We start from the raw sequence: 25,320 nt of genomic DNA on the forward strand, positions 1-25,320 counted from the left end.
GAAGCAGACAGAGTGCGCATGTGGCTTTGCCAGGATAGCGGGCTTTCCCATGGTGCAGGACGCCATCAACTGCAAGCACATGGCTTTGCGGGTGCCGCATCTAAATGCTGAGATGTAACGCAACAGCAATGCTTAACACTCGCTGAATGTGCAGTTGGTGTGCAACCATGCTCAGCATATCATGATGGTGAATGCCCAGTATCCTGGCAGCAGCCATGATGCTTTTATTCTGTGCCAATCCACTGTTCCCTCAGTCTTTGAGCCACCAAGATAAACCAGAGGGTGGCTACTGGACGACAAGGGCTATCTGCTAACCACCTGGCTCATGTCTCCGCTCCTCAACCCAACCACAGGTGGGCAGCACACGTACAATGAGAGCCATGCTGCCACACGGAATCTGATAGAGCAGACCATTGGCGTCCTTAAATAATGCTTCCTCTGCCTGGACCGCTCTGGAGGAACCCTGCAGTACTCACCAGAACAGGTTTCATGATTCGTCGTGGTCTGCTGCATGCTCCACAACCTCGCCATTTTGAGGGCACAGCAGTTGCCACCAGGCATACAGCAACCAGCTGAGGAGGAGGAAGAGGAGGAGGAGGACACGTAAGAGGAGGAAGCAGAAGAGGAGAAGGAAGCGGAAGGGAGGACGCAACCCAGACAGCTCCTTTCTATCCGTGATCGACTCATCCGACTGCGGTACCAGTGAACGCAACCCCAATTCCTCTTTTAACAATAGTCCCACATCTTACCTTCCTTCTGTTACCATTGCAGCATCCTATTGGCAACTACGCTACAATAAAAACCACCACAAAAGAAACATTCCAATCCAACTTTATCCATCAATCAATCCAATATTACCTAACAAAATCAACTAATCACCCTTGTGCATTCCCTTGGTGCCTGTCTTCAGTGAGCCTTCGCCTGTCCGACTGCTCCTACAAAGTGCTACCCCAGTGGCTGCAGCATGGCTGGTGGAAAGCTGCTGACTTTCAGTGGGGGAGACTGCAGATGGCCTTGTAGGACGACCTCGAGCACATCTGGGCCTAGAAGGCCAGGCTGCGGACTACACCACCTCAGTATAGGCAGCAGCAGTCTTTGCTGGCTGGCTGACGGGCAACAGCAAGGACACTAGCCAAGTGGCATTGGTAGTTGTTCCACGTAGCCACTGCCACTCCCCCGGGGCGGCGCCTCAGCAATCCTAGTAATCTGTTGGAGGACAGATTGCTGGGCTGCTGTAACACCCAACAAACCCCTTTCCACACTGGTAAACACAGCCACAATGGCTGCAGTCTGAGCTTGCATAGCAGCAGGCTGAGCTTCCATTACACCACTCAGATGGCTTCTGCTTCTGCTACAATGGAAGCTGAGACATCAGCCATTAGACGCTACATCATGGTTGGGTCTGCAAGTGTGCTAATTGATCTGCCCACCCCTTCCATGCTGGAAATCCTAGGCTCCAAGCTCTGCGCAAAGTCCTGTGCAAGGTTGCTGCCAGATTCCTCCATGCTCCTTAACATTGCACTCAAGCTTTCTGGCAAGCCTGCCAATGCACCAAGCATTTCATTGTGCATACCCATCAACGTTATTCTGTAGGCCACCCCATTGAAGTCCTCATCGAAGTTTTCTGCAGCGGAACTTGTGTGTGACCTCGCCCTCCAGGGAGCTGGCACCTGTGCTGCCCTTTTCCCCTGCTCTGGCTGCAGCCCACTCGTGCCCAGTGACTCACCACATGCAGATCCCACCTCTAAGCTACCCTCTAAATTCCGCGCAGTGCTAGTATCTAAGCTGGTGGCTGCAGCTGTCAGATCGAGTGACGGTGTCTCATCTTCTTCATCACTCTCCTCTCCCTCTTCTTCTTGAACCACTGGCTGGGCAGGATGCATTTCTTGGGTCTCTGATATGAGAAAGGCACAAGGGTAGGGTTGTGGTGAGGGGAGGGGGAAGAAAGCAAGAGGTGCGTGCTTACACCAAGGACAGATTGTAAATCAGAAGAGATTATGGGTGAGGGGGAAGTGGGATGTGAGAAGGAGGATAACGTATGAGGATACCGGCATCTTGTATGCTTTCAGCCCCGCTGCAGGCATGGGCCCAGCAAGGCCCCTCCCAAGAATGGCCAGCACCGTCTCGCCCATGGGGGTGAGGTTAAGCAGGTGAGCCTGTCCCCGCCAGTTAGGTTCTGCTGGCGCCGGTTATGCACCATCTTTTCCTGCAAGAGAAAGGGAAGTGTGTCAGTGGGTGTGATTTAATGTGTTTGGGTGATGCGCCTGTCATGGTAGAATAGCTGACAGTGGGTGTGAGCTGTAAGATGTGGGTGTGAGGCTTGCAGCAGTAGTCAGTTTGTGAGGGTGAGGTGAAGCTGTAAATATGAGGGATGAGTCGTGATTACTAGAGATTGTTGGTAGGTGAGTGATGGGGGTGTGGTGCGTTGAGCAGTGTGTGAGGCTAGTGGTACAGATGGTGGGATATGGCATTTGAAGATGAATGCACTGACCTTGACCACTTGTGGGCCAGGTCCTCCTATCAGAAAGGAGGATTCTCTGAAAACTGCTGACCACCCAACTTCCTTTTCTGGCTCCCATGTTAGCTGATATTGTTAATGGTTCTATCTCCTCAGGTACTGTTCCCCTCTCCCTCAAATCTGCCACCATCACCCCCTCCTCAAAAAACCAACCCTTGATCCCTCTGTCCTTGCAAACTACCGCCCCATCTCCAACCTCCCTTTCCTCTCCAAAGTCCTTGAATGTGTTGTCGCCTCCCAAATCCGTGCCCATCTTTCCTGCAATTCCATGTTTGAATCTCTCCGATCAGGTTTTCGCCCTTGCCACAATACCGAAATGGCTCTCATCAAAGTCACAAATGACATCCTTTCTGGCTGTGACAAAGGTAAACTATCCCTCCTCGTCCTTCTTGACTTCTCTGCAGCCTTTGACACGGTTGACAACTCCATCCTTCTCCAACGCCTCTCCACCGTCGTCCAGTTGGGTGGGACTGCACTCGCCTGGTTCCATTCTTATCTATCTAATCATAACCAGAGAATCACCTGCAATGGCTTCTCTTCCCACTCCTGCATCATTACCTCTGGGGTCCCCCAAGAATCTATCCTTGGCCCCCTCCTATTTCTCATCTACATGTTGCCCCTAGGTTACATCATCCGAAAACACAGCATCAGTTTCCACATGTACGCTGACGACACCCAGCTCTACCACACTACCTCTTCCCTTGACCCATCCACAGTGTCTAAATTGTCAGACTGCTTGTCCGACATACAGTTCTGGATGAGCAGAAATTTTCTCCAGTTAAATATTGGGAAGACTGAAGCCATTGTTTTCGGTCCCTGCCACAAACTCCATTCCCTAGCCACCGATTCCATCCCTCTCCCTAACATCTGGCTGAGGCTGAACCACATTGTTCGCAACCTTGGTGTCATATTTGACTCTGAAATGAGCTTCCGACTACATATCCACAGCATAACAAAGACCGTTACTTCCACCTCTGTAACATCACCTGTCTCCGCCCTTGCCTCAGCTCATCCGCTGCTGAAACCCTCATCCATGCCTTTTTTAACTCTAGACTTGACTATTCCAATGCACTCCTGACTAGCCTCCCATATTCTACCCTACATAAACTTGAGATCATCCAAAACTTGGCTGCCCGTGTCCTAACTCTCACCAAGTCCCGTTTGCCCATCTCCCCTGTGCTCGCTGACCTACATTGGCTGCCGGTTAAGCAGTGCCTCGATTTCAAAATTCTCATCCTTGTTTTCAAATCCCTCCATGGCCTCGCCCTTTCCTATCTCTGTAATCTCCTTCAGCCCTACAACCTCCCGAGATATCTGCGCTCCTTTAATTCTGCCCTCTTGAGCATCCCTGATTATAATCGCTCAACCTTTGGTGGCCGTGCTTTCTGTTACCTCTGCCCTAAGCTCTGGAATTCCCTGCCTAAACCTCTCTGCCTCACTACCTCTCTTTCTTCCTTTAAGATGCTTCTTAAAACCTACCTCTTTGACCAAGCTTTTGGTCACCTGTCCTAATTTATCCTTATGTGGCTCGGTGTCAGATTTTTTGTCTTAAAATACTCCTGTGCAGCGCCTTGGGACGTTTTACTATGTTAAAGGCACGATATAAATACAAGTTGTTGTTGATTCCTCATATGCTTATGGGGATTCCATTTACAAATGGATGAACCCAATCTCCAATAATTTATACAACTGGAATAAAAATAAATGTTCCCATTTTCAAATTTAATTAAAAGTCCCTTTAATGAAGAATTTACAATAAAAATTAAATTTTTTGAAAAATAATTTTGAACATTTTAATCCGGGCCAAAATTTAGATAAACTAATTTTAAATGTTTGTGGATGATTTTTTATTAAAAATTTTTTAATTTAACATTTATATTAACCCTTACGCTGGCGAAAGCATGCCCTATGCCTGCTTTTACCAGGCATAAGAGTTTTGTGGGCAGTAGTTGGGAAAATAGCCCAACTCTGCGCCAGCGAAAGTGATTTTTGGGTCGGTTCATATCATCTGTCAAGGCGAACCTTGACAGATCACAAGTTCTGGGTTTTCGCGCATGCGGAAACCTGGAAATTGCGGGGCCTTTCAGCGTACACCGTCATCAGTCCTGCAAAATCTGGGCCGATGTTACTCTTGTAAAGAAATAATAATAATATACTTTTTGGTATTTGAGATGACACTTAGACCTAAGGGTTCATTCATCAGATCAAAAGAGAAAGATTCAAGGTGAGGTACTTGATGGTTTCAGTGAAGATATTGCTCCTGATTAAGTCATAGTGGGGCAAGCATTTTTTTAAATTACTGCAATCTCAGAATCAGAATATTGTTTCACAGCTGTTTACAGGAAACCATTGAAGCTTTGAGTCAAGAATTGAAGAAGGTGAGAGCTGAGTTAGAAGAAAAGAAAAATGAAACAGAACAAATCTGGGTATGTAAGATAAACCCTATTATTTTCATTGTATAGTTTTTTTTACATACAGTGATACTTGTTACTGTTTTTGCAGTACTTAGCAATAATCTACATTACCCCATGTGCACTTCTCAAAATCTGTTCAATTCTCTTATATTTCATAAACCAAAGCTGAGTGAGTTATTAGCAACTCCAGTGTATTCTTATTTTTCTCATGAATAAACATAGCTATTGTGTAACTAGTCCCATTTACAAGACGTAGATGGTTAACGAAATTCCATTTTTACTAAGTTCTTTGGCAAAAAAATTTGTTTGAGAAATAAACGTTACTGACATTATGTATACTGTCTTTGTTTCCCCTCACATGCATAGCACTTGATAAGCTATGGTAGTTTGAATGTTCAATGCCTACGTCCTTCCATTCTATTAAATAGGCATTACAGAGTCATTCTGCAAGTCAGCAGATACTGCTCAATCAGCTCAGAGGTCGTCTGGAAGTTCAAGAGTAAGTAGTTGTATCATATCTGCATTTGAATATCGTCTATTGCATTTCAGTTGTTCATTTAATATCCTTTTAACATGTTGACAATTTCACTGCATACAATGAGCTTTAACGAAGTTTCTCTGTTTATGAACCAGGAAAATTATGTTTAATATTTCTGAAGTGTCATTATTGCAACAGATTCAATCAAAATCAAAAATAAATGTGCAAAGACCTACAGTAATCCACAACTTTCCTATTATACTTTGAATAATAAGCTTCGTTTCCTAGGGGGCTAAATTGGACAGGGCCCGAAAACGGGTGCAGGGATCGCGCACACGTTGCTTCCGATGCAGGCAGCATGCCAACTTTGTGCTGCCTGCTAATTAACATGATTGCACTGTACAGCCAGTGCTAACCGCACTGTTGAATGGCTGCATGCCTCAGCAAGGGGCCCAAAATTGTGAGAGGCTGGTATCACTTAAAGCTAGCCTGCACTACTTAAAGCCAGCCTGCACCTCTTAAAGGGGAGGTGCATTGTGGCTGGTGCAGGTGGTGGAAGTCGAACTCATTCTGACGTGGAAAAAGACTGAATAATGGCACAAAATGGCAGAGAGTAGGCTCCAAGATTCTCGGACGCTGCACTGGAGGCCTTGGTGGAGGAGGTGGAGAGGAGAGATATGTTGTATCCACAGGGAGCCAGGAGGCCGTCCAGACACACGCTCAGAAGGCAGTGGGACCAGATAGCCATGGTGGTCAATGCCAGAAGTCAAGCCCCAAGGACTTGGATGCAGTGCCGCAAAAAGTTCAATGACCTCACATGAGTGGTCAATGTCAGTGAATATATCTTCAAATGCCATATCCAATCAACTGCACCACTAGCCTCAGCAACTGCTCAATGCACCACAACCCCATCACTCACCTACCAACAATCTCTATCAATCAAGACTCATACCTAACATGGACAGCTTCACCTCACCCTCACACACATAGCACTGCTGCAAGCCTCACACCCTCATCTCACAGCTTGCACACACTATCAGCTATTCAACCATGAAAACCACATCACCCAAACGGATTGCACCACACTCACTGACATACTTCCCTCTCTGTTACAGGACAATGTGGCACACAAATGGATGGAGCAGGACCTAATGGGTGGGGAACAGGCGCAGCTGCATGTCCTCGCTCCCATGGAGGAGATGGTGCTCACCATCATTGGAATGGCCATTGCTGAGGCCGTGGCCAGTGACAGGGCTGAAACCATATAAGATTACGATACCTAATCCTCCTTCTCACATCCCACTTCCCCCTCATCACATAATCTCTTTTGATGTACAAGCTTCTGACGGTGTAAGCATGCACCTCTTCCCCCCCCCCACCCCACCCCCTTACCACAACCCTACCCTTGTGCCGTTCTCCTTTCAGATACCCAAGAACTACAACCTGGCAGTGGTGGAAGAGCAACAGCTGGAAGAGCAAGATGACAGTCATCATGGTTGCCGATACCTGTGTTCAAAGGGGCTTGCAGGGCGTCACAGCGGTCCAGCAATCTGTCCTCAAACAGAATACTAGGATTGCTGAGGGCACCGCCCTGGGGGAGTGGCAGTGGCTCCATGGAGCAAGAACCTGCTGTCCTCTCTCAGGATGACAGCATTCATCCTCCCACCACTGCCACTCCACCAGTACTCTTCATGTTGCTTGTCAACCAGCCAGCCCAGACTGCAGCCACCCATGTCAAGATGCTGCGGTCCGAAGCCGGGCCTTCTAGGGCCAGAGCTGCTCGAGGTCGTCCTCCAAGGCCATCCGCAGTCTCCCCCACTGAAAGTCAGCAACCTTCCACCAGCCGTGCTGCAGTCACTGCGGTAGCACTTCGTAGGAGCACTAGGACAGGCAAAGGCACACAGAAGACAGGTACTAAGTGAATGCACAAGGATAATTAGTTGACGTTTATATGCAGTATGGCATGCATTGATTTATGAATTTGGTTTGGAATGTTTATTTTGTGTTGGCTTTTATTTTTGCATTGTGGCTGTGATGGCCAGTAACACAGGGAAGGTAAAGTGTGAGACTGTTGATGAATGAGGAATTGAGGTTGCATTTACTGGTATCGCAGTCGGATGAGTTCTTCACAGACAGCCTGGCCAGAAAGGGCTGTCTATGTTGCCTCCTTCCTTCCTCTTTCTTCTCCTCCTCCTCCTCCTCTTCCTCCTCCTCCTCCTGCTCCTCAGCTGCTCACTGTATAGCTGGCAGCAAGGGCTGTGCCCTCATGCTAGCGAGGTTGTGCAACATGTAGCAGACCACCACAGATCTTTACATCCGCTCTGCCGAGTACTACAGGGCTCCTCCAGAGCGCTCTTAGCAGTGGAAGCATTGTTTCAGCAAGCCAATGGTGTGCTTTATCACATTTTGTGTGGTAGCTTGGCTTTTGTTGCATGCATGCTGCCCACGAGTGTGTGGGTTGTGGACCGGAGTCATGAGCCATGTCATCAATGGATAGCCCTTGTTGCCCAGTAGTCACTGTTTGGTTTGTCATGGTGGCTCAAATGCAGATGGCACAGCGGACTGCCACAGAATGAAGGCGTCATGACTGTTGTCATGATACTGGGCATTAACCTGCATGATACGCTGCGTATGGTTGCACACCAGCTGGGCGTTGAGGGAGTGGAAACCCTTTCAGTTGCAGTACATCTCAGAGTTGACACGAGGCGCCCACAAAGCGACGTGCATGCAGTCAATTGCACCATACACCATTGGGAAGCCTGCAATTCGCATAAAGCCGTGTGCTCGCTCCACCTGCTGCTCCCTGACAAGAGAAAATGAAATGTAGCCAGCTCTCTTGGAAGAGAGCCTCAGTGACCTCCTTTACATAACAGTGAATGGCAGACTGCGAGATGTTGCAAATAGCTGGAGTGTTGAGCTCCAAAATGGCAGTGCTGGCATCAAATAGCATTACACCCTGATTGACGTCATAATCTGCCTGCTCTGCATACTTCCGGCGGATGCTCACTGCACACTCGTTAACACCCTCACCAATATGGCGTCTGCGCGACTCGCACCAGATGTGTGCGCGCGGGCCACCGACACCATTTTGGACCTCTCACGGCACTTGTAGCACCCAGAAAACGGGCGCTATGTATCTGAATTTTGTGGCCCTAGACTTTTGTAAAAAGAACACTTTTATGTGCTCATGGCTTATATGACAAATACCACAATTTTAAATAAAATATTACAGCGTGGAAAATGGATGCTTTTAGATGGATAAATTCTGAAAACCTTATTATTTGAATATAGCGTTTGATTGGCCCCTTAGAAGTCATGTTCATTTTTTAAGTAACTCAACAACATTGATACCTGTGGTGCTTAAATTATTGATATATTCTATCTTGTAAAGAAAAAATGTTTCAGTGTAGTGATAGCACTCTTAGAATCTAAAGAATTTATAGAACCATAGAATGGTTACAGCACGGAAGAAGGCCATTCGGCCTGTCAAGCCCATGCCGGCTCTCTGCAAGAGCACCTCAGCTAGTCCCACTCCCCTGCCCTTTCGCCATAACCCTGCAAATTTTTGTCTTTCAGGTACTTATCCAACTCCCTTTTGAAAACCATGATTGAGTCTGCCTCCACCACCCTTTCAGGCAGTGCATTCCAGATCCTAACCACTCGCTGCATAAATAAGTTTTTTCTTACGTCGCCTTTGGTTCTTTTGCCAATCATCTTAAATCTGTGACCTCTGGTTCTCGACCCCCCCCTGCCAATGGGAACAGTTTCTCTCTATCTACTCTGCCAAGACCCCTCAAGATTTTGAACATCTCTGTCTCTCAATCTTATCTGCTCTGAGAAGAACAGCCCCAGCTTCTCCAGTCTATCCATGTAACTGAAGTCCCTCATCCCTGGAATCATTCTTGTAAATCTTTTCTGCACACTCTCGAAGGCATTCACATCCTTCCTAAAGTGCAGTGCCCAGAATTGGATACGATACTCCAGTTGAGGCCGAACCAGTGTTTTATACAGGTTCATCATAATTTCCATGCTTTCGTACACTATGGGCTTGATTTTCATCGGGCCATTGAGGCGGGATTGGAGGCGTGTGGGGGGTTAAAATTGCAAAAGCTGGCGGGCTGGCCTGACCCCGCCTCCAAGCAATTTTCATTAAATCGTGCCTAATGGTCCCATCTCCATCCCGCCTCCAAGAGGCGGGATATTGCCGTTAAGGCCCTTAACAAGCACTAAATTACCTCTATAATGCCATTTTGAAAGGCCTTTGTGATTTTAACCCTTTTCCCACGTGAAGCACGCTGTTCTGAAACACGACGGTGAAACCTGGCGGGAGCACAATTGGATTGCTGACCATCAGCTGCAGGTCAACCATTAAATAGGAGAACTTTGCTGTCTCAGGTTTGCTGAAGATGCGCTTCAGATGCCTGGATAGATCAGGTGGAGCCCTGCAGTACTCAGCAGCCAGGGTCTCCAGAATCGTCGTGGTTTGCTGTGCACTTCACAACATGGCACAGCGTCGTGGCTTGCAGATTCCTGAGGACCAAGTGGCTCCTCACATATCCTCCTCAGATGAGGAGGAGGAGAGCGAAAATGAACATCTTGCAGAAACCCATCAACCAACGGCAGCAGTACACGAGAACATTGCTCCCCGGAATGCAAGGAATGCACTCATCTTGGCCAGATTTGCTTAGCCTAGCCAATCAAGCACTTTTGCCTCACAGCTTCTTACTTGAGCATCGACAATGGCCAAGAGCCAGCGGATTCCTAGCAATTTGACCACCATACTGACAATTGCAAGTAATCCTAAGCCCTCAATGTGGAAGTCCCATTTGCGAAATGACACACGCCACAACTACAGCAGTAGTCATCAGATTTTTTATTTACAATAATCATCTGATGGCTTTTTTAAATAAAACATCAAATTTCACCCAAGTGACTACCCTTGTGACTATTTGTGCAGTATCTTTCTCTTACGCGTGCTCCTACATGGTGCTTCCCCTGTGGCTTCAGCAGATGTGGAGGCCCCTTGCTCACTTTCTTGCTGCTCCTGTCTCGACACCTTTGGTGGGCATCCTCTGGGGTTGCGAACCTGTGAGGGCTCGTCAACAGTCTGCTGCTCCTGCGGCTGTGCAGGGGTTGAGACGCCGCTCTCAGATAGGTGTGGACTCTGGTGGGGCTCTGACCGAGGGCTCTTCAGTGGCATGGAAGTGTGAGCACTTGGAGAGGAGCCCCCACTTCCTTGATGTCTGCCACCAACTTCCTTCTCATGGGTCAGGTCCCCCTCAGCGCTTGCAAGTGGCGTGAGAGCAGCTTGCTGCACATCAGGAGGGCCATGGGGACCCATATCAGCACTGGCAGTCCTACTCAGAAGGACTTCCATGAAGGTCTGGTTTCTCTGTTCAATAGATGACCATCGCTTCTCCAGAGATGTCATTCTATTCAGAACACTCACCATGTTTTCTGAACTCTGGCGACTTATCAATTCAATTCAATTCAAATCGCTTTATTGGCATGACAAGGTACATCTTATGTTGCCAAAGCATCGAAAAACATTTATGGTTGAACACATAAACGCAGATCTATTCATACAGTGTATAAACAGATATATCCCTGAGTGTATAAATATACATTCGTATAATTTGTATATACTCTTTTCTTAGGTTATCACCTCCATGGAGGTTGCCATCCTTTCCATGGTGATGCGTTCATGTGCCAATGACTCCACAAAGGCTCTGCTCATGTTCGCAATGGACTCCTCCATTCGCTCCACGCTCGCAACGACCCTGGAGACTAAACCTGCCAGAGACTCCTGCATCTGTTCCTGGAGCTCCAGCACCACTGATCTTGTGGATGGACCCAGAGGCAGAGGGTCGACATGCAGCTGAGCCGAGCTGGGAGAGTCCTGCGCCCTCTGACCAGGACTCTCCACTGCTGTCCCTGTCTCCACCGTCTGCTGATGCTCACTTGTGAGCTGTGATACATCAGGTGACAACACTACTCTATCTCGCGAAGGTCCCACTGAGGTGTGAGTGTCTGCGCTGGTGCTGGGTGCGCTGAATTCTGCTGACACTGCGCCCTCAGAGGTTATAGCTTCCTCTGAGGAGTCTGGATACTCAGGCTCTTCCTCCTGGCTAGTGGGGACAGGTGCTTGCGATGGTCTTGTGGGGGAGTAAAGGAAAGTGTCAGAGATGTGATGCCAAGGTTACATGCACATTGCATATTGCAGATGATCATAAGTCCATCTGTTAGAGCTTCAGAATCATTATCAGCGACTCATGCAATGTCATTGAGAGAGATGGAAAACTATTCTGTCACCAGCTTGCTGTGATGCACCTGTCTGTCCGTCCCCCACTTGCGCATCGTCCTCCACTCCCACAATCTCCAGGACCGCATCCTCCCAGGGGGTGAGGTGGGCTACTGAGGGTGGCCCTCCTCCTGTCCTCGCTCTTTCTCTCTTATTGTGAGCTCTCTTTTCCTGCAATGAGGGAGACAAGTGGAGGTTGAGTGAGAATGAAGGAGTGAGTGTAGAGAATCCATAGCATAGATGCTTAGAAGGAGACAAAGATGGAGTGAGGTGGCAAGACCAAGGGCCCTCCCTGTGTGTTGTCAGTTGTTTTCATAGCATCACAGTGATAGGGAGTGTGAGGGCTGCATAGTCAAATAGTTAGGTGAATGTGACCATAGAGAGAGAGGGAATGCGTAAGGGTGCAGGGATGTCAGTGTCAAGTAGGATGTGGAGGAAGAGATTGCTAAAGCTGAGTGCTGGTGAGGAAAGGCAATGGGGATCCGATTGAGGGTGATGGGAAATTCATACCCACTTTTCCAGTGCGCAGGAGGTCATGAAACCTCTTCCTGCACTGAATCCAGGTTCTGCGGGTTACTGATAATGAGTTGACCTCTGCCACCTGGATCCGCACAGCCTTGGTTTGCTGGGGAGGCTTCTTCCTCCCTGAAGATGGGAAGAGCACCTCTTTATGTGCTCTTGCTGCCTCTACTAAAGCCTGCAGGGCAACATCATCGAACCTGGGAGCAGACCTAGGTCTCTGGCTGGCCATTCTTCCTCCAGGGCCCTCTCACTGCAAAGACCAAAAGCTTGGCAGTCTGCAGAAGAACCAAGCCTTGTTGCAGACCTTAAATGCAGCAGCAATGATGACGTCATCAGAGGCGACTTTCAGACTGGAAAAACTCATTGGCCATGGGTTCCACATGTTGGAACTCAATTGGCCAATTAAGTTAAAATCGCATCGTTCTCCCACATCGATTTAGATTCGGGTGGCTAACACGAAATACGGATTACACGACCCCAGCCCGCCCCTGAATCAAAATCCAGCCCTATATCTCTATTCATGAAGCCCAGGATCCCGTAAGCTTTTTTAACTGCTTTCTCAACCTGCCCTGCCACCTTCAACGATTTGTGCACATATACCCCTGGGTCTCGAACAGGCTTTTAAGCAAGTGCATGGGCAGGGAAAGGGGGGCGGGGAGGAAAGAACAAAAGGGAAGGTCTGTGATAGGATAGAAGGCAGGAGAGATTAAAAGACATTAAGAGATGGTGCAAGGCAAAAGGAGATGGTAATGGGACAAGGTAAGAAACAAAAAATGGCTCTTGATGGAAGGCAGGAGGAACTGCACCTCATCTTTCGATTAGACACTTTACAGCCTTCTGGACTCAACATCGAGTTCAACAATTTCAGACCATAACCTCTGCCCCTATTCTCTTTTTTCCATTTTTTTTTCTCTCTCCCACATGGCAGCTGTCTTTCATTCTGCCATTTACACTTCATCTGGAGCCATCTTTTGTTTCTTAACTTGTCCCATTACCATCTCCTTTTGCCTTGCACCAGCATCCCTTTTGTCTCTTAATCTCTCCTGCCTTCCATCCTATCACAGACCTTCCCTTCTGTTCTTTCCTCCCCTCCCCCCTTTCCCTGCCCCTACACTTGCTTAAAAACCTGTTCGATCTCCAGCTTTTTCCAGTTCTGACGAAGGGTGATCGACCTGAAACGTTAACTCAGTTTCTCTCTCCACAGATGCTGCTTGACCTACTGAGTATTTCCAGCATTTTCTGTTTTTATTTCAGATTTCCAGCATCCGCAGTATTTTGCTTTTGTACCCCTACGTCTCTCTGCTCATGCACCCGCTTTAGGATTGTACCCTTTAGTTTTTATATTTGCTCTCCTCATTCTTTCTGCCAAAATGTTTCACTTCGCATTTTTCTGCATTAAATTTCATCTGCCACGTGTCCGTCCATTTCACCAGCCTGTCTATGTCCTCTTGAAGTCTATCACTCTCCTCCTCACTGTCCACTATACTTCCAAGTTTTGTGTCATCTGCAAATTTTGAAATTGTGCCCTGTACACCCACATCCAAGTCATTAATATATATCAAGAAAAGCAGTGGTCCTGGAACCGACCCCTGGGGAACACCACTATATACCTTCCTCCAGTCCGAAAAACAACTGTTCACCACTACTCTCTGTTTCTGTCACTTAGCCAATTTCGTATCCATGCAGCCACTGTCCTTTTATTCCATGGGCTTCAGTTTTGCTGGCAAGCCTATTATGTGGCACTTTGTCGAAAGCCTTTTGGAAATCCATGGACACCACATCAACCGAATTGCCTTCATCAACCCTCTCTGTTACCTCATCAAAAATCTCAATCAAGTTGGTTAAACACGATTTGCCTTTAACAAATCCGTGCTGGATTTTTTTAATTAATCCACACTTGTCCAAGTGACTGTTAATTTTGTCCCTGATTATTGTTTCCAAAATCTTCCCCAGTACCGTGGTTAAACTGACTGGCCTATAGTTGCTGGGTTTATCTTTACACCCTTTTGTGAATAAGGGTGTAACATTTGCAATACTCCAGTTCTCTGGCACCACCCCCGTTTCTAAGGAGGATTGGAAGATTATGGCCAGTACCTCCGCGATTTCTTCCTTCACTTCCCTCAGCATCCTAGGATGCATCCCATCTGGTCCTGGTGACTTATCTACTTTAAGTACAGCCAGCCTTTCTAGTACCTCATCTTTATCAAATTTTATCGCATCCAGTATCTCCTCTACCTCCTCCTTCACTATGTCTATGGCAGCATCTTCTTCCTTGGTGAAGACAGATGCAAAGTACTCATTTAGTACCTCAGCCATACCCTCTGTCTCCATGCGTAGGTCTTTTTGGTCCCTAATCGGCCCCACCCCTCCTCTTACTACCTGTTTACTATTTTAAAAAATTTGTTCATGGGGTGTAGGTGTCGCTGGCAAGGCCAGCATTTATTGCCCATCCCTAGTTGCCCTTGAGAAGGTGTTGGTGAGCTGCCTTCTTGAACTGCTGCAGTTCATGTGGTGAAGGTACTCCCACAGTGCTGTTAGGGAGGGAGTTCCAGGATTTTAACCCAGCGACATACTTCCAAGTCAGGATGGAGTGTGACTTGGAGTTGAACTTGAAGATGATGGTGATCCCATGCACCTGCGGCCCTTGTCCTTCTAGTTGTGGGTTTGGGAAGTGTTGTCAAAGAAGCCTTGGCGAGTTGCTGCAGAGCATCTTGTAGATGGTACACACTGCAGCCACGGTGCGCCGGTGGTGGAGGGAGTAAATGTTTAACGTGGTGGATGGGTTGCCAATAAAGCGGGCTGCTTTGTCCTGGATGATGTCGAGCATCTTGAGTGTTGTTGGAGCTTACTCATCCAGGCAAGTGGAGAATATTCCATCACACTCCTGACTTGTGCCTTGTAGATGATGGAAAGGCTTTGGGGATTCAGGAGGTGAGACACCCGCCACAGAATACCCAGCCTCTGACCTGCTCTTGTAGCCACAGTATTTATGTGGCTGGTCCAGTTAAGTTTCTGGTCAATGGTGACCCCCCAGGATGTTGATGGTGGGGGATTCGGCGATGGTAATGCCTTTGATTGTCAAGAGGCAGTGGCTAGACTCTCGCTTGTTGGAGATAATCATTGCCTGACACTTGCGTGGCGCGAATGTTACTTGCCATTTATTAGCCGAAGCCTGAATGTCGTCCAGGTGTTGCTGCATGCGGGCATGGACTGCTTCATTATCTGAGGAGTTGCGAATGGAACTGAATACTGTGAATCAGAGAACATCCCCACTTCTGACCTTATGATGGAGGGAAAATCATTGATGAAGCAGCTGAAGATGGTTGGGCCCAGGACACTGCCCTGAGGAACACCTGCAGTGATGTCCTGGGGCTGCGATGATTGACCTCCAACAACCACAACCATCTTCATTTGTGCTAGGTATGACTCCAGCCAGTGGAGAGTTTTCCCCCTGATTCCCATTGACTTCAATTTTACTAAGGCTCCTTGATACCACACTCGGTCAAAGGCATCATTGATGTCAAGGGCAGTCACTCTCACCTCACCTCTGGAATTCAGCTCTTTTGTCCATGTTTGGACCAAGGCTGTAATGATGCCTGGAGCCGAGTGGTCCTGGCGTAACCCAAACTGAGCATCGGTGAGCAGGTTATTGGTAAGTAAGTGCCACTTGATAGCAATGTCGACGGCACCTTCCATCACTTTGCTGATGATTGAGAGTAGACTGATGGGGCGGTAATTGGCCGGATTGGATTTGTCTTGCTTTTTGTGGACATACCTGGGCAGTTTTCTACATTGTCGGGGAGATGCCAGTGTTGTAGCTGTACTGGAACAGCCTGACTAGAGGCGCAGCTAGTTCTTCAGCACAACAGCTGGTTGTCGGGGCCCGTAGCCTTTGCTGCATCCAGTGCACTGAGCCGTTTCTTGATATCATGTGGAGTGAATCGAATTGGCCGAAGACTGGCTTCTGTGATGGTGTGGATCTCAGGAGGAGGCTGAGATGGATCATCCACTCGGCACTTCTGGCTGAAGATGGTTGCAAACTCTTCAGCCTTGTCTTTTGCATGCATGTGCTGGGCTCCGCCATCATTGAGGATGGGGATATTTATGAAGCCCCCTCCTCCTGTTAGTTGTTCAATTTTCCACCACCATTCACAACTGGATGTGGCAGGACTGCAAAGCTTCAATCTGATCCGTTGGTTGTGTTATCGCTTAGCCCTGTCTATAGCATGCTACTTCTGCTTTTTAGCATGTATGTAGTTCTGTGTTGCAGCTTCCCAGGTTGGCACCTCATTTTTAGGTACCCCTGGTATGCTCTTCTGCGCTCCTCATTGAAGCAGAGTTGGTCCCTTGACTTGATGGTAATGGTAGAGTGAGGGATATGTCGGGCCATGAAGTTACAGATTCTGGTGGAAAACAATTCTGCTGCTGCTAATGGCCCACAGCACCTCATGGATGACCAGTTTTGCGCTGCTAGATCTGTTATGAATCTATCCCATTTAGCATGGTGGTAGTGCCACACAACACGATGGAGGTTGTCCTCAGTGTGAAGATGGGACTTCGTCTCCACAAGGACTGTGCAGTGGTCACTGCTACCAGTGCTGTCATGGACAGATGCATCTGCGCCAGGTAGACTGGTGAGGATGAAGTCAAGTAGGTTTTTCCCTCGTGTTTGGTTCTCTCACCACCTGCTGCAGGCCCAGTCTGGTAGCTGTGTCCTTCAGGACTCGGCCAGCTCAGTGGTGCTACCGAGCCACTCTTGGTGATGGACATTGAAGCCCTCCACCCAGAGTACATTCTGTGCCCTTGCTACCCTCAGTGCTTCTTCCAAATGGTGTTCAACATGGAGGAGTACTGATTCAGCAGCTGAGGGAGGGCAGTAGGTGGTAATCAGCAGGAGGTTTGGGACATTGGCTGAACGGTATGATTCTGTGAGTATGACTATGTTAGGCTGTTGCTTGAGTAGTCTGTGGGGCAGCTCTCCCAATTTTGGCACAAGTCCCCAGATGTTAGTGAGGAGGACCATGTGGGGTCGACTGGGCTGGGTGTGCCATTGTCATGTCCAAAGCCAGTGCCTAGGTTGATGCTAGATGGCCTGTCCGGTTTCATTCTTATTATTGTTTTTCGTAGCGGTTTGGTATAACTGAGTGGCTTGCTAGGCCATTTCAGAGGGCAGTTAAGAGTCAACTACATTGCTGTGGGTCTGGAGTCACACATAGGTCAGACCAGGTAAGGATGTCAGATTTTCTCCCTAAAGGGCATTAGTGATGGGTTTTCATGACAATCATGGTACTAGCTTTTTATTTCAGAATTATTTAATTAACTGAACTTAATATTCCTCAGCTGCTGTGGTGGGATTTGAACTCACGTCTCTGGATCATTAGGCCAGGCCTCTAGATTACTAGTCCAGTAACATAACCACTATGCTACCGTACCCCGATTCTACTCAATCTCTCCTCATAGGACCATCGCCCCATCCCAGGAATCAGTCTAGTGAACCTTTGTTGCACTCCCTCTGAGGCAAGTGCATCCTTCCTTAGGTAAGGCGACCAAAACTGTACACAGTACTGCAGGGTAAACTCATACTGCATCTGCTTCAGATTCTTCACCAGGATCATTATAACCAAGAGAAGCAATTTTCAAGTACTGTATCAGTCACAGAAGTAGGTTCAAAAACCATCAGCATTGACCGCCAGTACTTAGCCTGATGCAACCTCAGACTCAAAAGCTCAGGTCCTGTATCTCAGTCAAGAAAATGCTTCAAATATACCTTTTCATGGCAATTGGTATTTGCAGCTTGCAGAACTACTTTGATACTGACTAATTACAGTTATTTTTCAATTAGTTCCACTTTAGTATCAGTCAGTACTAATTGACTCCAGTCTTCTGGGAATCCATTTGTACATTGTGAGATGGCAACAATATAGTGCTCCCCTCCTGCAGCAGGGGGAACACAGTACCGACAAAGATCCTGTGGCTTCATTAACAACTAATTGTAACATGGGGCAGGGAGGGTCCAGTACTAATTAGTACCTGGAGTATTGTTCAGAGGAAAAGGAAAAGATGGTCTCCTTTAGATAAACTGGGCATGGTAGTGTAGTGGTTATGTTACTGGACAAATGAAACCAGAAGCCAGGGCTACTAATCTAGTCAGTTCGAAATCCAACCATGGCAGTTTGAAAATTTAAATTTAGCTTTAAATAAATAAAAAGCTGGTATCAGTAAAAGTGACCATGAAGCTATTAGATTGTCATAAAAAAACAACTGGTTCACTAATGTCTGCTAGGGAAGGAAACCTGCTGTCCTCACATGGTCTGGTCTACATGTGATTCCAGTCCCACACCAATGTGGTTGACGCTTAACTGCCCTCTGAAGTGACATTGCAAGCCACTCAGCTATATCAAACTGCCACCTTCTCAGGGCAACTACAGATGGACAATAAATGCTGGCCTTGCCAGTGACATCTGCATCCTGAGAATGAATAATAAAAAAATAAAACTTCCTTTTGGCTTGAAGAGCACTTATCTTGTCCTGCCAAACATATTTGCTTACTACACCCACTGAATATGGAAGAATGGCCAGCCCACAATTTATTATCTTGAGGCTTTTGTGAGGAAAGACAACCAAAAAAGATATCAGGGTCCAAAGTGAGTACTTAGAGGACCAGAGTTTCTTCCCCTCTGCAATTTGCTAACTTTATTGGAATTGATCTTTATTGACCTGTGCACACTTCCTTGACTTTCTGAGAAACAGTGGGCATACTTAAAGCCAGTTCAACCCCTCAAGGATTGGAAATGATTGATTACCCTTCAACTTCCCATTAACAGGCATTTGTGGCCTAGAGTCTTGACTCAATGAGCCAGAAGTTTGCAGGTAACATTACCAGTTTGATGCTCATAATTAAAAGTGAGGATTCTATCCCTCTCCCCAGTGTAGAAGCACTATTGGCTTCATTGATTTTCTTTTTTGTTTGGTTAGCCAGGTGTCCAGCATGCATGGAAACCCATCACCATGCCTTCGTAAAAGTAAGAAAGTGTTTAAGTTAATATAGTAACTTATCAGGTTGCTCAGGACATCCCAAAGCATTTTGCATACAAAGAATTACTTTCTGAAGTGCATTTACTGTTATTACTGTACATATACAAGCATGGAAGCCATTTTATACACAGCAAGGTCACGTAAACAGCATGGAGAAGAATGATGCTTTTTGTGATGAGGGAGAAATGTTGGTAATCAAGAGAATTCCTTCTTAAGAACATAAGAATTAGGAACATGAGTAGGCCATGCGGCCCTTTGAGCCAGCTCCGCCATTCAATAAGATCATGGCTGATCTTCGACCTCAACTCCACTTCCCCGCCCGATCCCCATATCCCGCAATTCCTCTAGAGTCCAAAAATCTATATCTCTGCCTTGAATATACTCAGCGACTCAGCATCCACAGCCCTTTGGGGCAGAGAATTCCAAAGATCCACAACCCTCTGGGTGAAGAAATTCCTCCTCATCTCAGTCTTAAATGGCAGACCCCTTATCCTGAGACTATGCCCCCTAGTTCTAGACACTCCAGCCAGGGGAAACAACCTCTCAGCATCTACCTTGTCAACCCCCCTCAGCATCTTTTATGTTTCAATGAGATCACCTTTCATTCTTCTAAACTCCATAGAGTATAGGCTCAATCTCACCTCATAGGACAACCCTCTGATCCCAGGGATCAATCTCGTGAACCTTCGTTGCACCGCCTCTAAGGCATGCATGTCCTTTCTCAGATAAGGACACCAGCCAATGCAGGAGTGCAGGTTCTATTGACATATTTCAGTAAACATTTTTTAATGGCCTCCTTCTGTGCCGTTATGACTCTATAGAAATAAACTTGCAGGGCTACGGGGATAGAGCGGGGGAATGGGACTGACTGGATTGCTCTACAGAGCCGGCACAGACTCGATGGGCCGAATGGCCTCCTTCTGTGCCGTTGTTATGACTCTATGACCAAAACTGTGCACAGTACTTCAGGTGTGGTCTCACCAAAGCCCTGTACAATTTTAGTAAGACTTCCTTACTCTTGTACTGCAACCACCTTGCCATAAAGGCCAATATGCCATTTGCCTTCCTAATTGCTTGCTGTGCTTGCATGTTAACTTTCTGTGTTTCCTGTACGAGGACTGTTCTTCTTCTCCTATGTTCCTATGAATAGTGGGATCTTTTATGTCCTGGAGTGGGAATTAATCTCACAACCTTTTGACCCAGAGGCGAGAGTGCTACCAAATCATCCAGTCTAATAGTACAGTACTGAAGGAGTGCTGCATTTTTGCAATGAGGTGTTATTTAAAAATAGTTCCTTTCTTTAAGAGTCTCAAAACCAAACTGCTAAGAAATTCATCTCGTTAGATTTTCTGTTTCCTCAAAATAGAATGGATACTCTCTTCCTGTAGGGAAATACACCACTGGGGGTAATACTTCGTAGGAGCACTAGAACAGGCAAAGGCACACTGAAGACATACACTAAGGGAATGCACAAGGGTGATTAGTTGACTTTGTTACGTAATACTGGATGGATTGATGTATTAAGTTGGATTGGAATATTTCTTTTGTGGTGGCTTTTATTTCAGCATTGTGGCCAGTGACAATGTAATGTAAGGTGCGGGACTATTGTTGAATGGGGAATTGGGGTTGCATTCACTGGTACCGCAGTCGGATGAGTCGATCACGGACAGCCCAAGCAAAAAGGGGTTGTCTGGGTTGCGTCCTCCCTTCCCCTTCCTCTTCTTCTGCTTCTTCCTCTTCTGCTTCCTCCTCCTCCTCTTCCTCCTCCTCCTCTACCGCTGCCGCCTCCTCTTCCACTACTTCCTCCTCCTCGTCATCCTCCTCCTCTTCCTCAGCTGGTCACCGTATACCTGGTGGAAAAAGCCACACCCTCATAATGGCCCAGTTGTGGAGCATGCAGCAGACCACGACAAATCTTGAGATGCACTCTGTTGAGTACTACAGGGCTCCTCCAGAGCAGTCCAGGCAGCGGAAGCATTGTTTAAGGACGCCAATGGTCTGCTCTATCAGATTCCGTGTGGCAGCATGGCTCTCATTGTACACATGCTGCCCACGTGGTTGGGTTGCAGAACGGAGTCATGAGCCAGGTGGTCAGCGGATAGCCCTTGTCGGCCATTATCCACCACCTGGTTTGTCGTGGTGGCTCAAAGACTAAGGGAACAGCAGACTGGCGCAAAATAAATTCATCATGACTGCTACCAGGATACCGGGCATTCACCATTATGCTGTGCTGAGCATGGTCAGACACCAACTGCACATTCAGCGAGTGGTAACCTTTGCGGTTGCGGTACATCTCAGCATTTACATGCGGTGCCCGCAAAGCCGCATGCGTGCAGTCGATGGCGCCCTGCACCATGGGGCAGCCTGCTATCTTGGCAAAGCCAATTGCACACTCTGCCTGCTTCTCTCTGGTCAGAGAGAAGACAATGAACTCCCCTCTCCTGACATAAAGAGAGTCTGTCACCTCTCTTATGCAGCAGTGGATTGCAAACTGGGAGATGTTACCGATGGTGCCTGCTTCAGCCTGAAAGGATCCCAGCATGAGGAAATTCAGGGCCACAGTCACCTTCACAGCCACTGGCAGCGTTGTCCTTGCCCTGGTGTGAGGCTGCAGGTCTGGTTGCAAGTGGTGGCAGAGTTCTGTGAGCACCTCTTTCGTAAAGCTCAGACGCCTCACACACTGCTCCTGGCTCAGGTTGAGGTAAGGGGATTGCTCTCGGAAGACCCTAGGGGTTAAAGCCTCCTGCTGAGAGCCCTTCTCCCCTCCTCCTCCTCCCTCAGTGAGCAGCTTGTCCTCTTCTTCGCTACCTCTGCCCCATCTCCCTGTGATGCTGCAGGTCAAGGGGAATGACAACTAGAGCACCCATGACTGGAAGCAAGTGGCCTGACCAGAATCCATGAAGCCAGAACCAAGGCCTTCTCCACGTGCAGCACCACTCCCTGTCACCTCACCAACTTTAAACAACTCTAGAAAGCTCCAAACACTTCCACAAACATACACACAGCCAGTAGAAATTAATCAGCAACTGACCTTAGAGTGGTTGCTGATCCCTCTAAATATCGCTGGTGGGAGGTCTTTGCTGATGATAAACACATGTTCAGCTGTGCAAGGTTAAGACAGGGCATTAGCTCCAGCGTTGAGGACGAAAATAACAACGCTGGCGTCAAATCAGCGTTGCACGCTGATTGACATCACGATCTGTCTACTCTATGTACTTCTGGCACACACTGCTAATGCACCAGAAGTGTGTGCGCACAAGGCGCGGACACCATATTCATCACAAAACAGCACCCGCAGCGCCAAAATGTCGTGCGCTACGGAGCCGAGTTTCTAGCCCAAGAAGTCTTACTGCAATTATATAGGGCCTTGGTGAGACCACACCTGGAATATTGTGTACAGTTTTGGTCTCCTTACCTAAGGAAGGATATACTTGGCTTAGAGGGTGTGATGAAATAACTCTGTGTTCTGGCATTTGTATTGTCTGTTGTTGTTGTACTTGCTAATGTCTGGAATGTTCTACAGATGTAACCACTAATGCTCCTCCCTAGCCCCGCCCCTCTGGATCCTCCGGATTGGTGTGAGTCTTACTCATAAGGGCTGCGTCGGTGATGAATGATGGCTGCCTTGTGTTAACTCGATGCCATGTTCTTACTTAATAAAAGCCTTTAGTTTTAAGCTTTAACCTCTTGGATTCAGGCAGTTATTTGGCACATCAATTTTATTAATGATGCGCTATCAACAATACCAAAGATTACGAAATGGACTTATATGAAGTAGGCTTTTATTGACTAAGAACTAGAGCATGCCTCTGCTAGTGAATCCATCCTAAGAGCTCCCGGGGGAAGGGTGGTGAGTCACCTTTATACTCGGGCTTAGGGGTGGAGCCAGGGGCTGAGACATGCCTGGACTTGTACAGGGTTAACAGTGGTTTACCACACAGGCATGTACAGGTTAACAGTGGTTTACCACAATTAAGTAACAACTTTTGGAAGATAGATCGATTTTTGAAACCAGAGCGTCTGGATATCGATCCCCATTCGGCAGATGCGTCGAAGAAATTTACGCATTGGCTTCGATGTTTTGAACACTTCATCGCATCGATCGATCCGACGGTTAACAAGTTGGGTCTTCTAACCAACTTGGTAAGTCATCAAACTTACTCTATAATTGAAGATATTACTACATATGAAGAGGCCCTCGCAGCTCTTAAGGCCCAGTACCTTAAGTCGGTTAATGAAGTATACGTCAGGTATCTTTTGTCTACTCGCAGGCAATTACCCGAGGAATCCCTGGACGATTTCCTGCAGGACCTTAAGGCTTTGGCTAAGGATTGCAACTACAAGGCTGTCTCTGCCATAGTGTATCAGGAAGAAGCCATCCGTGATTCTTTCATATCTGGCCTCCGATCTAATTATATTAGACAGAGACTCCTCGAGAATGACTCGTTAGTTTTAAAAACGGTCGTCGCTACTGCTCGATCGTTAGTTGTAGCCCTGAAGAATTTAGAAGTGTATGCATCAGCCCATGCGTCTCTCTCAGCCTCGTGTGTTACGAGTATGGAGGCATCCATAACACCAATGGAGCCTCCACTTAATCCTATTGTTGCGGCTGTACCCCATGGGTCTAAGTGTTATTTTTGTGGCCAATCTAAACACCCCAGGCAAAGATGCCCAGCCAGAGAGGCTACCTGTTTTAAATGTAAGAAACGGGGACATTTTAGTAAAGTGTGTAAAGGTAATCCTGTGCCCGATGTCTTCTCTGCTGCCGCCTATCGTTTTACTCTAGCCTCGGCTATGGTTGACCAGACCATACCGTGTTCCTTGTCGAAATCTATGATGGACATCAAGATTAATGGTCGTCCTACTGGGTGTTTGATAGACTGTGGCAGTACTGAAAGTTTTATACATCCCAACCTTGTTAACTCCTGTTCATTGAAGGTATATCCTACTCGAAGTGAAATTGTGATGGCGTCCAAGTCCCTTACTTCGGAGGTAACTGGATATTGTAAAGTCACATTGACCATTAAGGATACGGAGTATAAGGACTTTAAACTCCTCATATTACCTCAGTTGTGTGTGAACTTAATTTTAGGCTTGGACTTCCAGTGTCAGCATGAGAGCGTTAAGTATGGTGGATCTCAGCCTCCACTCACAGTCTGCGGCCTTTCTACTTTAAAAGTAAGTCCACCTTCTTTGTTCGTGAACCTTGCTCCTAATTGTAGACCTATAGCGACTAAGAGTCGACGGTATAGTTCAGAAGATAAAACATTTATAAAAGAGGAAGTGGAAAGGCTTCAACAGGAGGGAATCATCGAACACAGTAATAGCCCATGGCGTGCCCAGGTGGTGGTGGTTAAAACTAATGAAAAGAAAAGACTTGTGGTCGATTATAGCCAGACTATAAACTTGTATACCCAATTAGACGCCTAGCCTTTGCCTCGTATTTCTGAGATGGTGAACCAGATAGCTCAGTACCGCGTGTTCTCCACCATTGATTTAAAGTCTGCCTACCATCAACTCCCCATCAAAATAGAAGACCGACCTTATATGGCCTTCGAAGCTAATGGACGCCTGTACCAATTCCTTAGGGTGCCCTTTGGAGTGACGAATGGGGTATCCGTCTTCCAACGGGAGATGGATCGTATGGTGGATCAATACGCGTTGGAAGCAACATTCCCGTACCTGGACAATGTTACTATCTGTGGGCGCGACCAACGTATGATCAAAATCTTGCAAAATTCCTAGAGACTGCAAAGAGGTTAAGCCTGACCTACAACGAAAACAAGTGTACCTTCAATACTACACGTTTGTGTATTCTTGGTTGCGTTGTGGAGAATGGGGTAATCGGGCCAGATCCTGAAAGATTATGCCCACTTAAGGAATTACCTTTACCTCACACTGTAAAAGCTTTAAGAAGGTGTCTGGGATTCTTCTCGTACTATGCCCAGTGGGTAGCTAGCTACTCAGATAAAGCCCGACCTCTTATTAAGTCGACGTCTTTTCCGCTATCGGCGGAAGCTCAGGAGGCTTTCTTTAATATCAAATGGGACAT

At 47.2% G+C, this 25,320-nt stretch overlaps 1 protein-coding gene across 1 annotated transcript in view; it reads left to right on the plus strand.

Annotated features, from left to right (window-relative positions):
• The window catches only part of LOC147115004 (uncharacterized), an 869,491-nt gene that overhangs the window by 781,700 nt on the left and 62,471 nt on the right, over positions 1-25,320 (plus strand). Inside the window, exons 29-30 of the mRNA XM_085993202.1 lie at positions 4,851-4,944; positions 5,361-5,431. Coding sequence (XP_085849328.1) covers positions 4,851-4,944; positions 5,361-5,431 — 165 coding nt within the window. The remainder of the gene's footprint in view (positions 1-4,850; positions 4,945-5,360; positions 5,432-25,320) is intronic.

Source organism: Somniosus microcephalus, chromosome 7 (assembly GCF_052327205.1).
Source record: "Somniosus microcephalus isolate GS21.2 chromosome 7, FLI_Smic_1.0, whole genome shotgun sequence".
Classification (NCBI taxonomy): domain Eukaryota; kingdom Metazoa; phylum Chordata; class Chondrichthyes; order Squaliformes; family Somniosidae; genus Somniosus; species Somniosus microcephalus.